This window comes from Micropterus dolomieu, linkage group LG06, assembly GCF_021292245.1.
Source record: "Micropterus dolomieu isolate WLL.071019.BEF.003 ecotype Adirondacks linkage group LG06, ASM2129224v1, whole genome shotgun sequence".
Taxonomy (NCBI): Eukaryota; Metazoa; Chordata; class Actinopteri; order Centrarchiformes; family Centrarchidae; genus Micropterus; species Micropterus dolomieu.
The window spans coordinates 10,110,775-10,126,565 of NC_060155.1; the positions used below are offsets into that span (position 1 = coordinate 10,110,775).

At 37.9% G+C, this 15,791-nt stretch overlaps 1 protein-coding gene and 1 long non-coding RNA gene across 3 annotated transcripts in view; one reads left to right on the forward strand and one right to left on the reverse strand.

The window, feature by feature from the left end:
• Positions 1-314: 314 nt before the first annotated feature.
• On the reverse strand, positions 315-2,676 carry LOC123972680. Its single transcript, XR_006825452.1, has 4 exons — positions 2,592-2,676; positions 1,510-1,651; positions 1,176-1,253; positions 315-760 (listed from the first exon to the last, which is right to left on the reverse strand). It is a non-coding gene; the product is annotated as an uncharacterized LOC123972680 (long non-coding RNA).
• A 971-nt stretch (positions 2,677-3,647) lies between these two features.
• The window catches only part of myripa (myosin VIIA and Rab interacting protein a), a 34,040-nt gene continuing 21,896 nt past the window's right edge, over positions 3,648-15,791 (forward strand). For both annotated transcript variants that reach the window (XM_046052256.1, XM_046052257.1), the window contains exons 1-3: positions 3,648-3,831; positions 5,650-5,795; positions 13,733-13,954. In XM_046052256.1, coding sequence (XP_045908212.1) covers positions 5,686-5,795; positions 13,733-13,954 — 332 coding nt within the window. In that variant the 5' untranslated portion in view covers positions 3,648-3,831; positions 5,650-5,685. The remainder of the gene's footprint in view (positions 3,832-5,649; positions 5,796-13,732; positions 13,955-15,791) is intronic.

Here is a 15,791-nt window from a genome sequence, read left to right on the forward strand (position 1 = left end):
TTCTTCCATTGCTTGAAATTCTGAATCATTATTCTGACTTTATAAACTTTGTATAACTATAAGAGATGCAATGATATATATTGTTATAGATGTTGTGGCTTATAAAAAGATATAAGACAGAACAAAAACAAAAAAGAAAAGGTTCCCTTACAAACATTTACAGAGCTTCAGCCAGGAGAGAAGTAACACTCAACCACCATGACTGCTGCAATTCAAATGGTTCCTCTTTTTCAATTACCGTAGTTATTTTTAATTAAGCTCAACAATAATTATTTAATGCAGCTGGAATATATGATCACATGCAGTGGTGAAAGAAGTATTCAGATCCTTTATTTCAGTAAAGACATTTGACTAGATCTGTCAGATCAATATAGTCGAGTGAAACGTACAATGTATAAAATACAATAAAAATGGCACTACTCAAGTCAAGTACAAGTACATCAAATTTCCAGTTAAGTATAGTTATTGAGTAAATCTACTCAGTTACTTCCCCCCACCGATCATCGTTTATCATAGGAAATAGACATTAGTTATTTTAGCATCTTAAAAGATTTTCTATTAATGCATTTACTGAAACAGGGTTTTTGTCATTAAAACTCACATTTATTCAAATATATACCATAATGCAACATGTTTGCAGAAAATGATTTTACACAGATGAGATCTGTTCTTGGGTTGATGATTTACAGTATGATTGATGAGGAGTGGAGGTCGGATGAGGTTCGGACATCAGTAGTCAATTTCAAATCCTTTAGTTCTGCTGTTGAAGAGAGAGAGAGAGAGAACACTACTGTAATTCACAACAACCTCTTCCACTGGCATCCATCTCTTCAATTATGAGCAAATTAAGATCTTGAAATCTTCATAAGAATATTTTCTAGTATGTAATAAAAAAACCCCCATCATATTGCAAGACAGTAAATGTTGCATTGTTATGCACAGAATACCCTTATCTACAGTTTGAATTTGTTATCGCTCTTATTATATTATTAATAATATAATTACTGCTAATTTTTACTTTTTTGTTTTGTTTAGTGGCTCTCTCTGCGTCACATGTTTGACATTTACAACTTAACAATATGATGAAAATTTACATTTATACAGTGATTTTATTTCAGCATTTTTCAAAAGAAAGACAGAGAAAAGAAACAAACTCTGAAGTAAAACAAGTTTACCTTGCCAAAAGGGTCACATGCTCCTGCCATGTTTTCACAGCCTCTCTTCTTCCTAAATTTCAACCTTGGTCTTTTTTCCTGATGAGAATAAATAAAGCATTATTATATGAACAGAACCCAACTTCTTCTACTGTTAGTTGTTGAATGTGTGATCTCCTAATTAATAAGAGAATGACTGTTAATATAAACAGAACCAAAAACTTTTGTCTCTCTCTCTCTCTCTCTCTCTCTCTCTCACACGCACGCACGCACGCACACACCATGTGAATCGAGGACCTTCTTACACCACATGAAAAGCTTCTTGCAGTCAATGACCAGCAATGGATCTTCTTACCTGATCAGGAGAAAGTTGTTGTTTATCATCTTTCACCAGAGCGGCTGCATCAAGAGAAGTGAAGGCCGTGATGAGCAGGAAAGCCTGCAGACACAACAGGACCAGCAGCACCGTTCTGTCCATGGCTGATGAACTGGAGAGTCTGAAACACACAGGTCTTAATATACTCACTACTAAACCAGTCACATCCATGTAAACAAAGAGGAAGTAACAAGATCGGCAAGAAGTCACTGCCAATTACTATACAGTATATATGATAAAATAAGAGAAGTTGCATCTAAGTTTCATTTAGAAGAAGACGATGACACAGCAGAAGAAAAATAAAGCTAACAGAAAAACAATGCCCTCATACGTTACACAGGACAGGTCATCCAGGAGAAACAGGAAGAAACTGGAACATGTCCTGAGTCATGCTGCAATTTAAACTGTTTATGCCATGCCATGATTTGTTTATGTTATGGCAGAGAATTGTGTCCTCTTACATTTAATCTTTTATGTATGATGTTTTAATATTATTGTTGTTGTTATGTCTTATAGATATATATGTATTGTGTTTTTAATCCTTAACCTTTCCTTCTTCTATACTCCTTATGTTGGTCTGTCCACATTTACTAGAGTTTAGGTCAGAGCTGTGAGATTGTTTTGGTGTTTCCCTCTCTTGTTGATCCTCTCCTCTCCTGTAATGTTCATTCAAGGCAGAGAGAGGATCTCTGTTCCCCAAAACATAGAAACCTTGACTGTGTAAATGATCATGCATCCCTTTGCTCAGGGCCAGATGCCTGAAGCTGCCCTAGGCGGCAGGTCTCTGGACCAGCTGTATATGTGTTTTAGTACTTCTCTGTTTATTCTCGTTTAATAATAGAATAAATTCTTCAAAGACAATGGTTGGTTGTAACTTGTAAATTATTTGCTCAACCCCTCACCAGCAAGATACAATTTCCTGACAGTCTACTTCTGTGGTAACCTAGAGGTTAGAGAAGCAAAAAGTCACAAGTTCGATGCCAGGACAGCAGGATGAATCAGGGTGGAGAAAGTAAGAAAGCAGTATTTGCACCTCCCCTGCTCTCGAACAAGACCATTACCCCAACTGCTCCACTGGAGCTGCTCAGGTCTGTAGTTTTACTCTGAAGCTTCCAGATGCCAGTGTGTTCAACAGGCCTTTTTCACAGAAAACTGTCACAGAAGGAAAAGCACAGGTGTTAACAATAAAATAAGTGATGGCTGGATTTCAGGGCTTCAACTAACAAATAATTTTATACATTTAATTAAATTTACCCAGAGCCTGGTGGGGTGTTTCATACACCCTACTTTATCGGACCAACAAGCCGAGAATATCTAGTTTACAGTCACATACATAGATAAAATATTCACATTGAAGAAGCTGGACCCAAAGAAAGTTTGGCTTTTTTAGCCTGAAGAATGACTGTAGCAATTAATCCATTATTTAAATAGTTGGTGAGTGATTTTTAATTGACTGACTAATCATTTCAGCTTAATAGCTGCTTTGGTTTCAGGGCCCTGCCTCACTGTCACACTATCACGACTCACTAATAACACCAGTACTTTTCCTGCAGTGACAAGTAAGTAAAATATCCGGTAAGTTAAAAGGCTTACTGTCAGAGAAAACACCTGGATTCAATCAAATAAAGCAATTAAACAAATCTATATTACAGGTTAATAAAAAAAGGTTACAAATATGTTAAGGTTTCATCCTCTTCACCAGCATGTCGTCATTCAGACGCTGTAATTCTCCACCTGTTTTGTTTTCTGATTCGACCCAGCAATTTTTTGGCGAGTGGACCAAGTAAACATAATTTCATCCTTGACTTGTCCTAGGCTAGCCGAAAACAAGTGTTACAGTCAGTTATATAGGGATGTTATTGTCGTCTATAATCAAGTATCCCGTCAGGAATCTTCGCCAACCACCCCCCCCCCAAAGATAAACCCTCCACACTCTTATAAACGATCAACATCAGAATCCGTCTTTTATGTTTATAATCCAAATTATTTTCTCTCATAACGTCTTTCATCACTTCCATGTCGCCTGACTCGCCTGAGAAACAATGGGAGCAGATCAGACTTGATCCCAGAAACCGGGACTGGCTGCACAGATCAGACCAACACCGAGTGCAGTGAAAACCAACCTTTCTTACTGAGAAAAATACTCGAAGACTCTTTGCGACTTTGCATTTCAACAGATTTTTGGCGACAGTTAAGCGTACAATTCCCACAAGGAGTAAACGGATTGCATTGTGTGTGTTTTTCCCGTTTGTCCGCCGCCGGTGTGGTTAGTTTCAACAAGCGGGCCAACACCGGAGATCGGTGAGTTTTGAATTAATTATGAATTTTTGAAACACTTTTACAACAAGATATAATGTGCAAAACCTCTTTTTTAAAATGATGGGCCTATTTCTACACTTTGTTGTCAGCAGCCTGCACACAAGTACTTTTACCAGAATATTTCCAACTTGTGAATTATTTGTGGTATTTATTCTACTTTGGATAGAGTATAACATTTCTGCTGATCTGCTGTCATGGTGGCTTCAGTCATAGAGAAGTGGGCCTCTGACTGAGGGAGCCAGATATTTCCTCCTCAGGAATGCTAATGCAGGAAACCCAAATCCTGCATGATGTTAATTCCCTTCATTTGCTTGTGTAAGTGGCTTGTAGGATATCAAAATGAGTTTTAGGTGCTTAAGGACACAGTTCTGTACTCTATAATATTAACCATGAGATTTGGTTATCTACATTCACTGTCTGTCACGCCATAAACATGTGGGGGAAGGCGTCCAGTTAGTCAGTATGACTCTGAAGGGCACCTTACGGGGGAATATGACAATATTTCACCAATATTTAAGAGATCAAGTTTAGAGCTTTTCAAGAATAAGAACTATTATGAACTACCAAAGCCACTGGTGATCATTAGTCACTTCATTATTCCACAAAAATATACCAGTAGCCTACTAAGGTATAAAGCAGATTTAGTTTTTTAAAGGTCTAAGAAGTTCATGAGTGGTGTTTAAATGTCATGACAAGAGGAAGTACAATCAGTTGCCAGTTAGGTACACCTGATGAAGTCTAGCAAGGTGTTGATTTAACTGATCGTTTTAGAGGCTGCAGTTTGTAACTGTATTGCATTATACTGGCAGGTGTTTCTATGATTTTATCCACGCCATTTATATCACTGAGGTATAAGTAACAGAAGCACCTCTTTGTGTAACACAATGCAGTCCAACAGATTAAAAAGAATCCAACAGTTGTACTGCGTCTGTAAAACAACAACAAAAACTGAACATTGCGACCTTTAAGGAGGGACGATTTATTGCACGACTGTTGGATTAGACTGCATTAGTTTTCGTTAGGTGTACGTAATAAACTGGTCACTCAGTCATAAATGCTATTAGAGTTAAACTAAAGTAGGTAAGTAGCCTAATGTCGCAGAGGGGCAATTTGGCTCAGAGCCAATGATAATAAGTCAGTTAGGGATAATAATCACTGAATAAACAGCAATAATAAAACCAACAATACAAAATAATAATAACACAGCAGGTTAGCGCCAAACGTCTCTGACTCTCGTCACCAAAACAATGTGGAGAAAACGGCCAACAGATGGTGAAGTTAGGTAGGTAGGTAGGTTTATAGTCACAAAGTTATAGAGTGAAATTGTGTTCTTAATACAGAATCAATTATAAAAAATGGTAAGCAGAAATAAACTATAATCAATGGAGCAGTGCTGAGGATGAATTACAGTTTAAGAGTCTGATAGCTTGGGGGAAAAAGCTGCTCTGCAGTTTGGTGGTGTGGCAGCAGAAAGTTAGTTGACACCCTGTGACACCCACAGCTGGTAACAGGTCAAGTCACCTTTTGTTTAACAATAACTGACTAAAATACCTCATATAGCCTATTACCTGTCAGTGCCACCCCTCTACACAGGTGAAATCTCCATTCTGATAGAAGCTATTTGAAATTATTGACGTGCTTTCAAGTTTTATTATGTAACAATCTGATGTCTTGAAGTGCTTTACAAACCTCATGAAGGCTAAACATCATGTATTTTTCTACTGGCACCCTTTTAGTTTAAATTGCATTGATTTTTTTTTTACCTCCATGTACTCTAAACCTTTCTCTCCTTTTTTTTAGATGATAAAAACAAACTGATCAGAGGGGGTGTCAGCGATGGGTCGGAAATTAGATCTGTCGGCACTAACGGACAACGAGGCGGAGCATGTGCTGCAGGTGGTGCAGAGGGACATGAGGCTCCGCAAGAAGGAGGATGAGCGCCTCAGGTTAGTTCTGATGAGTGGCAGCAGAATGATCCACAGGTTGGAGCACACGAGCAACCCCTTTCTTACTTTCACGTTGTTTTCACATCGTCTTTCAGTACAATATTATAAAAATATAGATTTTAGTTCCTTTAATTTCCATCAGTTTCAAGAGATAAACAGTTTGTGAAATAATGAAAACAGAATCAAATTTTAGTTTTATAATGTATATGCAGTGCACATTCACGTACCTATTTTGTTGTTTTAACCGTTAATTGTGCAGTGCTTAGTTTGCATTCGAGGCATTTTTAGACCTCTGTGGGTATTTCCTATCCTGCCTTTCTTCTCAGAAGGGTGTCTTCATAACACTGGACAGGAAGTGACCTCCCTTTCCTGTTGTAGTCAGACCAGCTTCCTCAAAAACGTCTGACGTTAAAGCCCAAACACAATGTGTATGCTATTTGGGAAGGTTTAAACGAGTCTCTGGTGTATTATTGATCTGAGTTTGCTCTGAGAGTGAGAGGGGTACATCATAATGATTTGTCTGCTTGTCAAAAATAAGTAGCAATAACATGGTTATGTAATTTCCCCGTGGCTCTTTTACATGTTCCTCGTGCTTTATTTCCTCACACAACATTATTCCTCTTCTTACGTTACTAAAAAAAGGCTTTCAGCGATCAGGGAACCCAATCAAAAGATTGGACCACAAATGCAAGATAAAACTTGAAGGCTGTGACTTCCTTAAGATTTCCAAACAAAGGAATGCCTTAATGTGGAATTTGGCTCAAGCCTCGTATACTGACGTCTGCTCTATGCGGCAGTTAGTTGGAACATTTTATTTAGTTAGTTAAATAGTTAAATAGAAAAGTTAATATATTGTGAAATTTGTGGACATACTCCATTACAAGTAATGATCTTGCATTTGAAGTCCTACTTAAAAAAAATACAGTATAAATAAAGTATTATAAGCAAAAAGTACCTGTTCTGCAGGCACATGTCCCCTGTCAGTGATATATTTGAATATGTCATTATTAGATTGTTAGTACTGCATCAATATGTTTGTAGCATTGTACTAATGCAGCTGACCAAGGTGGCGCTAGTTTATCTACTTTAGAGACAGTTAGGTAGATTTATCCAGTGGTTCAAACATAAGCGTCAGGCCATATGCACCCCAATGGTCTGAAGATAAATGTGGGACAGTTTTTGGATAACCGCTCGTTTAATCTTTAACAATGTGTTTTATTTTAAAAAGCTCATCATCTGTCATATCCCTTTTTATCTGAAATCTTGAATTTTATAGTAACTTGTAACTACACTTGAGGTCAAAATGTAATTGAGTATATGTAAAGTACAAGTACTTCAAGTGCAGTATTTGAGTAAATGTACTCAGTTACTTCCTCCACTGTGTAAATTCAGCTCTTAATAAGTAAACCTGTTTGTAACTGGAAGGGTTTCCATGTGACGTTACCTAAAATGATTAAATGGTGAGCTTTCCACTTCTTCTAAGTATGGCAAGCAACGTGCTTATTCATAGCTAATCTTGTTGTTGTTTGCTGTACCAGGTTTGATTGGACTTATGATGACATTTGGCTCAAAAAAGGACATTTTTAAACACATTCCAACTGATTTCTTTATTAGCGAAGAGGCCACGAAGGCCTATTTTATGGTTAATCTGCCAAACACATGTACATCACACACTTTAGCAGAAGTACACTGACACATAAGATCACATACTATTTTCAGATATTGCATCTATTTGGTAAATCTCTCGTGTCACGCACATTGTGCACGGCTTCCTTAGTCTTCTAGTCTTTAAGTGGGCTCTGACTTCATACATCCTACTTTTCAGTTTCTTTGACTGACACCCCCTGAGATGAAATCCAGGAGCCTTACGGAATGTCAAACAGCAATGAGTGATAGAGTGGGAAGTATAGGAAAGCAATCAGCTTCTAGAGTCAAAGTTTGTAAAGGAATACAGATGAGTGATGAATACAGTGCTGAATTTTGCGGCTGTTTCTTGTGGCTTCAGTTGCACAAGAAGGCCTCCCTCTATCTCATGCAAACAGAAACTGTCAGCGTTAACTCAGGGCTGATCTGGGCTGAATCTTGTATCACTGGACACGGTCTAGTAAACGTGCCTGTGAAAGATAACTGAATTATCAGGTACCCGTTTATTACTGAACTTATATTATGTAAGACCCTGCCCTGCATTGTTCTCTAGATTATTGCGACAGTATAAGTACTTTAGATGGCAATACTCTGCAAAGAAAAGGGAAGTAATGGTTTATGATGACATTAGCAAGATTCATGTAAGATTGATCTGTGTTATTGTAACTGCCAGGTTTAACTAACGGCAATATTAAACACTTACTTAGTGCGTCTACATATTTATTATAATCTGTATTCAGGGTTTCAAGTAATCCATTGTAATCCTAATTAAATTCTGAAGAATGAACAGTAAGTGTTTTTATATTCACTGAAATAAGGCAATTGAAATTTGTCTTTGAAACTTCTCGCACAGCACAGGTAACTTCAAGAACATACATAGCATGTTTCCATTTTCATAATTTTTATTTGTCTATTTTTATGGCTTTAATTATGTTTTCTTTTGGACCGCAAGTGTTTTTTAATTCAATATTTTGTGATTCATGTGACCTTATGTAGTTTTTCAATGAAATTACATAATAATAATAATAACAATAATCTTTATTTGTAGAGCAAAGACAAATACCCAAAAGATAACAATACAAGCAAGAAAACACTGAAAAGACTAAAATACACATTTAGGATAAATATAAAATAAGTAAAATAGAATAAAATAAAAGGGATAAAATAAAGTCAAATAAGATCGGGAAAGGCTCTCCTATAAAATTATGTTTTAAGAAGGGACTTAAAAGAGTTCACTGACTCAGCCGACCTGATTTCCTCGGGCAGGCTGTTCCAGAGCCTCGGGGCCCTGACAGCAAACGCTCTGTCCCCTTTAGTTTTCAGTCAAGACTCTGGAACAGACAACAGACCTCTGCTCGAGGATCTCAAGGTGCGTGCTGGTGCGTATGGGACTAAAAGGTCAGAAATATAACAAGGCGAGAGGCCATGAAGAGCTTTAAAAGTGATCAATACAATTTTAAAGTCAATTCTAAAACATACTGGGAGCCAGTGTAATGAAGCGAAAATAGGGGTAATGTGGTTATATTTCTTTGTTCTGGTTAAAAGCCTGGCAGCTGAGTTCTGGACAGTCTGGAGTCGATCATTAGATTTTTGGGTTAAACAAGTGAAAAGGCTGTTGCAATAATCCAGGCGTGATGAGATGAAGGCGTGTAAAATGGTCTTGGTGTCCTCAAAAGTTAACATAGATCAAATTGTTGCTATATTTCTAAGTTGATAAAAACACGATTGAACAAGCTTTGTGGTGTGCTGCTCGAAATTTAAATTACTATCAAACCAGACACCAAGGTTCTTTGCAACAGGCTTAATGTGATAATGGCAGTATTTGTTTTGCCGTCTGCTGGGACCCAATGACCAGGATTTCTGTTTTGTCTGAATTCAGCTGGAGGAAATTATTTGACATCCATTTTGTAACTTCACAAAGGCAGTTGTTAAGTGAACTCAGCATTCCAGGGTCTGTGGATCTGATGGGCAAGTACATTTGTGTGTCATCAGCATAAATATGAAAAGAAATACCATGTTTATGGATAACATGTCCAAGGGGAAGCAGATGCAAGGAAAACAAAATGGTATACAAGGAAAACAAAACATTTTTTACTTCCTTTTTGTCAATGGACTGTAATCTCACCTAGAAATGAACCCCACACCTATTTTCTCTGTTGCTCGCAACAGCCACTATTCTGCTCTATGTGAAGGAATCGGCTCGAGATGTAGCTGCATGTGCGCTTCCAGGCCTCACCGCAGCTAACGAAATGCAGTCCACTAACACCATAAAACACAGACTCCAACATAAACTCCATGTAAGAATAAAAACCAACAACAAAGTTTTATGTGCTCGAGCCCATCAGGCCAAACGAGATTGAGATGATGTGCACACACCTGTTGCAGTCTTAAAACTACACCCCTAGTGGCCACTGAAAACTACATATTAACCCTTTCAGTACTCCATCTTTCTAGAAACCTCTCAGTAGAACACTATGCAATTTAACAGCACCACAAACTACAGAATAAACACCTCTCTTAAACAGTTTCAACCACAACTAGACATTATAACCTTCATGCAGGTTGGAGTTATTGTGTTAGACTGCACTAGTTTCAGCTTGGTGTACCTAATAAACTGGAAAATCAGTGTAAAAGCTTCATCATATTCCTGAAAAATAATTTAATCTAATTCAGCAGCAGACTAGTTGTGTTGTGAGTATGAAATTGTTATAAAATGTGGTGATACTGATCACCCAATGTCTGTGTTTATTTTGTTAAGTCTTCCAGTAGGATAACAAGTTCTCAGGGAAAAGCCACAGGAGCCGGTCACTGCCATTGCACCTGATGATTTGGGGACTGCTGACATGTGTTTCTCAGTTGTGACACACACACACACAGCTTGGCACTATGCACCTCCAGAGTGCTCACACCCACATGCAGAGCCTTAGTGTGGATGTTAATCCTGGCTGATGGAGAGTGGAAGTATGTGGAAGTGAAGTGTGTGTGTTACTGGAAGATGAAAGGGGGAAAAAAAATCCTGCCATACAGAAAACGAATGACGATTTGGTTTGATGCCTTTTTCTGAATCCTCTGTAATTAGCCCAGCTGAAATTAAACTGCACAATTTCAGCTCATTGTTTAGAAGTTCAGTCCGCAGCTTCACTGTTTTGGTGTTTTCTCGCTGCTCTCATAGCAAGAAAAATAAACAAATACACATTCACACAAATGCAAGCAGACATTAGTAGATGTCAAATCAGCTTATCACTAAGAAGCAGACTTTTTGTGAGGATTATTGCCGCTGACACAGCTCGAGCCGCTCTTTGTTTGTTCTGTTTTTATGCCTGAAGCTAGAAAGCTCCTTTAGACAAGGGTGTGTGAGGACAAAGCTGCACTACAGATTCTGTACAGCGTGAGCTACTGAACATATATGTTTCATTTCTCCTAAGTATTCAGATGAGAGAGATCGATCAATCATGAATGACTGTTGTTATTCTTCAGATATTAGCTTCTTAGCTGCAGGTTTGTCCTGCTGAGTCAGAGGTGTGTTTAAATGGGTATGCATGTATATTTCTGCATGTTACTGTACTATGTTGCATCTTGCTGTGAGTGTCGTACTGTGACAGTGTGTGCGGTCCTGCCTCTGAGTTATTTATACTGTCCAGTGAGCGTGATGGAGTGTGCTGCTGTAGTGAGAGGGCAGCCGTCTCTCTGTCAGACGGGCATCTGAGGGACACTGTTAAATTTTTATAGTTTGGAGTTACAGAAATGTGGCCTAAAGGTTAGGGCTATCAGAGCTGCCTGCTTTAATGTGCAAGAAACGTGGCATTCAAAAAGTCAAACAGTGCGTAGTGCTGAAACGATTAGTCGATTAATTTAACTAATTAATTAGTCAATCGACAGATTTTTCACAGGTTCCAGCTATTAATTTTTTTTGCTGTTTCTTGTTTTCTTTTACAATATCTTTTTTTACTTTTTGAGCAAAAGAAGACATTTGAACACATCGAACTTGGGCTTTAGGAAATTGTGAGGATAATTTTTCACTGCTTTCTGACATTTTATAGACACTTAATAAACTGATTAACAATACAATCAGCAGTTTAATTGATAATGAAAATGATGTTAGTCGTATCACTAATAATGTGTTATTTAGTTGTTTTTTTTTTCATTCTTTAATATTTATATTTGTTATTTCTCGCTTTCTATCACTGGTTTCCACGATTTTCTTTTCTCTCTATTTGTCAAGCTACATTTTCCCCCCACAAAACACATACAGTGCACACCCTCAAGTGAATACAGTCTGGGTATAGGGAACGGGGAATGCAGAGTTTCATTTTTGCTTTACAGTTTTTAGTCAAACGTTAAAAGAAATGTCTTTTTCCCCCCTGTCTCTGTCCTCGTGTTGTCAGACTCCATCATTCTCCAGCAGTAATCACCTATAAATGATTCAGTCATGGCTGATGCTCTTGCAGTCCTGATGTGAAAATAAGCCACTTTGCTTCCAGCGCTACTTGCACCAGTTTCCATTCATCCCTCTCCTGCCTCCTTGTTTTTTTTCCTGTGATTTCTTTTTCTGTCGCCTTTTAGCTTCTGTTTGAGATGTATTCATGTGCGAGTGTTTGTGGATGCTTCAGTGGTATTTCTATTAATTTCATTCATTCATTTAACAGAGACTCACTTTTGACTTAACTCTTTTCTTCTGTTCAAAACTTCTGCAAAATACAAGAAACCTTGAAATTATGCTTATAACCTTGTGCTGTTGCATTTCCTGTATGTATCAGATATAAATCTGAGGTTAAATGTTCTTGACCTTAGGAACACCTGTTGAGAATACGCGCTTACCACAGGTAGCATTTGTGATGGTTTCGATCATATCACATGATCTTGATAAGCAGTTTGAGTTTGCCTTGTTCTCATGGACATTTTGATGTTTAAGTTTCCAGTTTTTTAGTATTTTTATGGCCTACAAACCCCTAAATTGCTGACCACATCTCCGATTTGTTCAGTGATTCAGTTCGGTATGTTGTGCCCAATTCACAACTTAGAAGGATGGATTAAGAAGAGGGGAATCTTGCTACGTAGCTAGTTAGCCAACTAACGTGCAGTTCATGAGAAATAGCATCAGCAAAATGGCAACAAATGTGTATGAGATGGACATAGCTTAAAGACCATCTCATCCACTATTCTAAGTTTACAGAGCAGTTACTAAATTGACCTTTTGGTGATTTTTTTTTTTTTTTTATTATCTCCAACTGTTGTTTCCAATGTCAAGAATGAACTTTGAAGCTTGACATTTTTAGCGAACATGAAATTAGGACAAAGTTCATGACCAGCTACTGAACATTTAGCAGCTAAAGAGCCAGATATTTGCCTCAGGAGTTGGTAGAGACCAAAAACTGAGCTAAAAGAGAGTGAGTATTGGACTTGCGTTCATCAGGTGGCCACAAACACGACTCCAAATGAATGACACTGTTGCTCCATGTTGCTAGATGTGTAAATAAGCAACTGTTTGCTAACAGGTTTACTTTTTATCAATAATTGCAGATTTAAAATTTATTTAAAACTAAATTTAAGCATCTACAATCCAATGACTTCTGCTGATGAAGATCCTTTCTATGTTTGAAAAGCTCCAGAAGATACTAAATTGACCTTGTGGTGAGGCTTAGGCAATAATAAATGTCCATGATTCTCATAGAGGCAAAAAAGCTGCTGCTGGAAAACACACTGATGTATTATTCAGCATGTACTTTAACCTTTTGAATGAGCACAGCAGGCGCCATTTAAATGAATGTGAAATGATAAACGATTAAATATCCAGTCAGACATTTATGAATGAGAATTTCACTTTAGCTAAAGCTCTAGCGGCATTTCACCACTTTAATAATGTACGTTGATGGAGATATTGCTGCTTTTTTTTAATCATCACTTAATAGAAAATGATAAAATGACCGACTTTGTGAAACCACTTTAATTTCTGCTCCATCTTTATTAAATGAGGATCAGTACGACTGGCTGTGTGTTTGTGTGTTTATGTGCACGCCATGTCCTCATTGTAATCGTCCTATTTGACTCAGTAAACCCACGACTCTTGATTTATCCACAGAGAGGACCCATATCTCCCCTTTCTCATCCCACTCACTTTCACATACCAGTTTTAAATATTCTGTCTTTTCTCTCTCTCTGTCTCTGTCTCTGTCTCTCTCTCTCTCTCTGTCTCTGTCTCTCTCTCTCTCTCTCTCTCTCTCTCTCTCTCTCCTGGTTTCACTATCTTTCTCCTCTAACCATCCCTTCTCTCTCCCCCTTCCTCCTCCTCTCAGTGAACTGAAGCAGGAGCTGGACGAGGAGGGCAGTCGCTGCCTCCTGCTGTCACGACAGAGTTTCTTCAACCAGCGCTGCTGTATCCGCTGCTGCTCGACCTTCACCTTCCTCCTCAACCCCAAGCGCCAGTGCCGCGACTGCCACTACAACGTCTGCAAGGCCTGCCGGGTCTACAACAAGCGGGACAAAGCCTGGCTCTGCTCCGCCTGCCAGAAGAGCAGGTAAGGACGGCAGAGGTAGTAGTTGTGGTAGTGTGGTGATTCAGATGGTGTATGTGTGCGCGGCGTGCACCAAGAACATGAGGCTAAGTTGAGGATGAGAGGCTGACAGTGACGTCAGAGGTTATTAAGGTCTTAACTCTGCTGTTGGAGAGATGGATTTAGCAGTTATTACTCACAACAAAGTCACGAAGATACAGTACAGGCTGGAATATATGTACTCTGCTTAGCACAACATGACAGAGAGAAAGAGACTTACTAGGCTAATGTTTGATGGTAGACAGCTTTCTTTGATGCACCATTCAGAGGTTCCGTATTCAAATGTTTGCTGTATTTCTATAATGCTGTGGTGTGTCATGTCAAAATTAGATTTTCATGTTTTAAATACAGCGCAAATGTGTTTGTTTTATGAATTTACAACAGACTGGTTTACTCAATTCATGAACATGGCAAAACCTATTAGATAAATTGGAAAATGTGTGGTTAAGATTCCTTTACTCATGAAAAACTGACATTTTTGATATTTGATATTTTCTTTTAAATTATAAAACTTGTGTTATTTTATGTGTTTCTTAAGCCTGGGGTATGCCAGAAAAGAAATTAGTTTGCATGATGTGTTGTTCACATACAGAAATTGTGTCTTTGTTGGGAACTATTTCCATCCACGCAATTCACATTTGGTGCTATAGGACAGTGTATATCACGTACAGTGTCTACATTTGTGGTAATGAAGGAATGTGTAACAAAAGTATAACTTTCCGATGTGTTTCTGGACATACAAACACAAAAACAGACAACACAAATATTAGTAAGATACATTATTTGTTGGTTTAAGTTTTTTATGGAAAAAGGAATAATAAAAACACATATCCTTTGAAAATATATGCATTATTAAATACTGTACATTACACATTTGTATAATGTATTTTAAGAGTATCCCAAAATCCCAAAGTCCATTTTCAGTTTCCACTCAGTCTGTTAGTTTTATTCTATGGATCAGTTCTGGGTGGCAGCAGATATCATTGCAGGCATTGAGCAAGAAGGCAGACAGTTGTCACAATAACAAACACTTATAGTATGAGCAATACAAATAGAAAATGCTAATCCACACAGAAAGGCTTGAACACATACACACACATACTGACTGACCACCAAACACTGTAAAAAATGTAATAACCTAAATTTCACATTTTGGTACTAAAACAATTACTTCCTTTGAAATGTCTAAACCTGTCTAATGAATTCTCTGAGAAAATGCATAAGATTGTTTTCTTCCATATCAGCTATCATCTTAGTGATGACTGTGTGAGTTTTATAAATTCGTGGATACCTTTTTTTAATATATTTGTTTTTTTTTAGAAAGACAGAGTTGACAGAAGAGCTGGTAGTTAATCCCCACTGAAAATATTCTGTTCAGTCTGTGGAGTTACCTAAATATGGGTCACACCTGGAGACTTTCTGTGTCACCTCCACCTCCTGTCAACACACTCATGGCACACACACTTACTCAGCTCCCTTCACACTGCATCTTGCACAGTGGACAGATGGTAACTCATTAAACATGCCGACATGAATATCTCTGCAATATCTTACAGCTGTGATTCCTCAACATTCAATTATATTCTAGTTAATTTTAGTCTTAAATTTGCGTTAAGCAATTCTAATCCAATACATTTCTTTTTGTCAAATTTAGGAAATATCTCCTCAGTCTGCTAGCTGTCCGTACACTGTGAGCACTGAAAAAATATCCAGTGTATGTACACAGCCTTGGCTCTGTCAATGGGAAAACACTATTCCAGCCATCCCAGCCATGATTTCTTTGTCAGCTAACGCTAAAAGA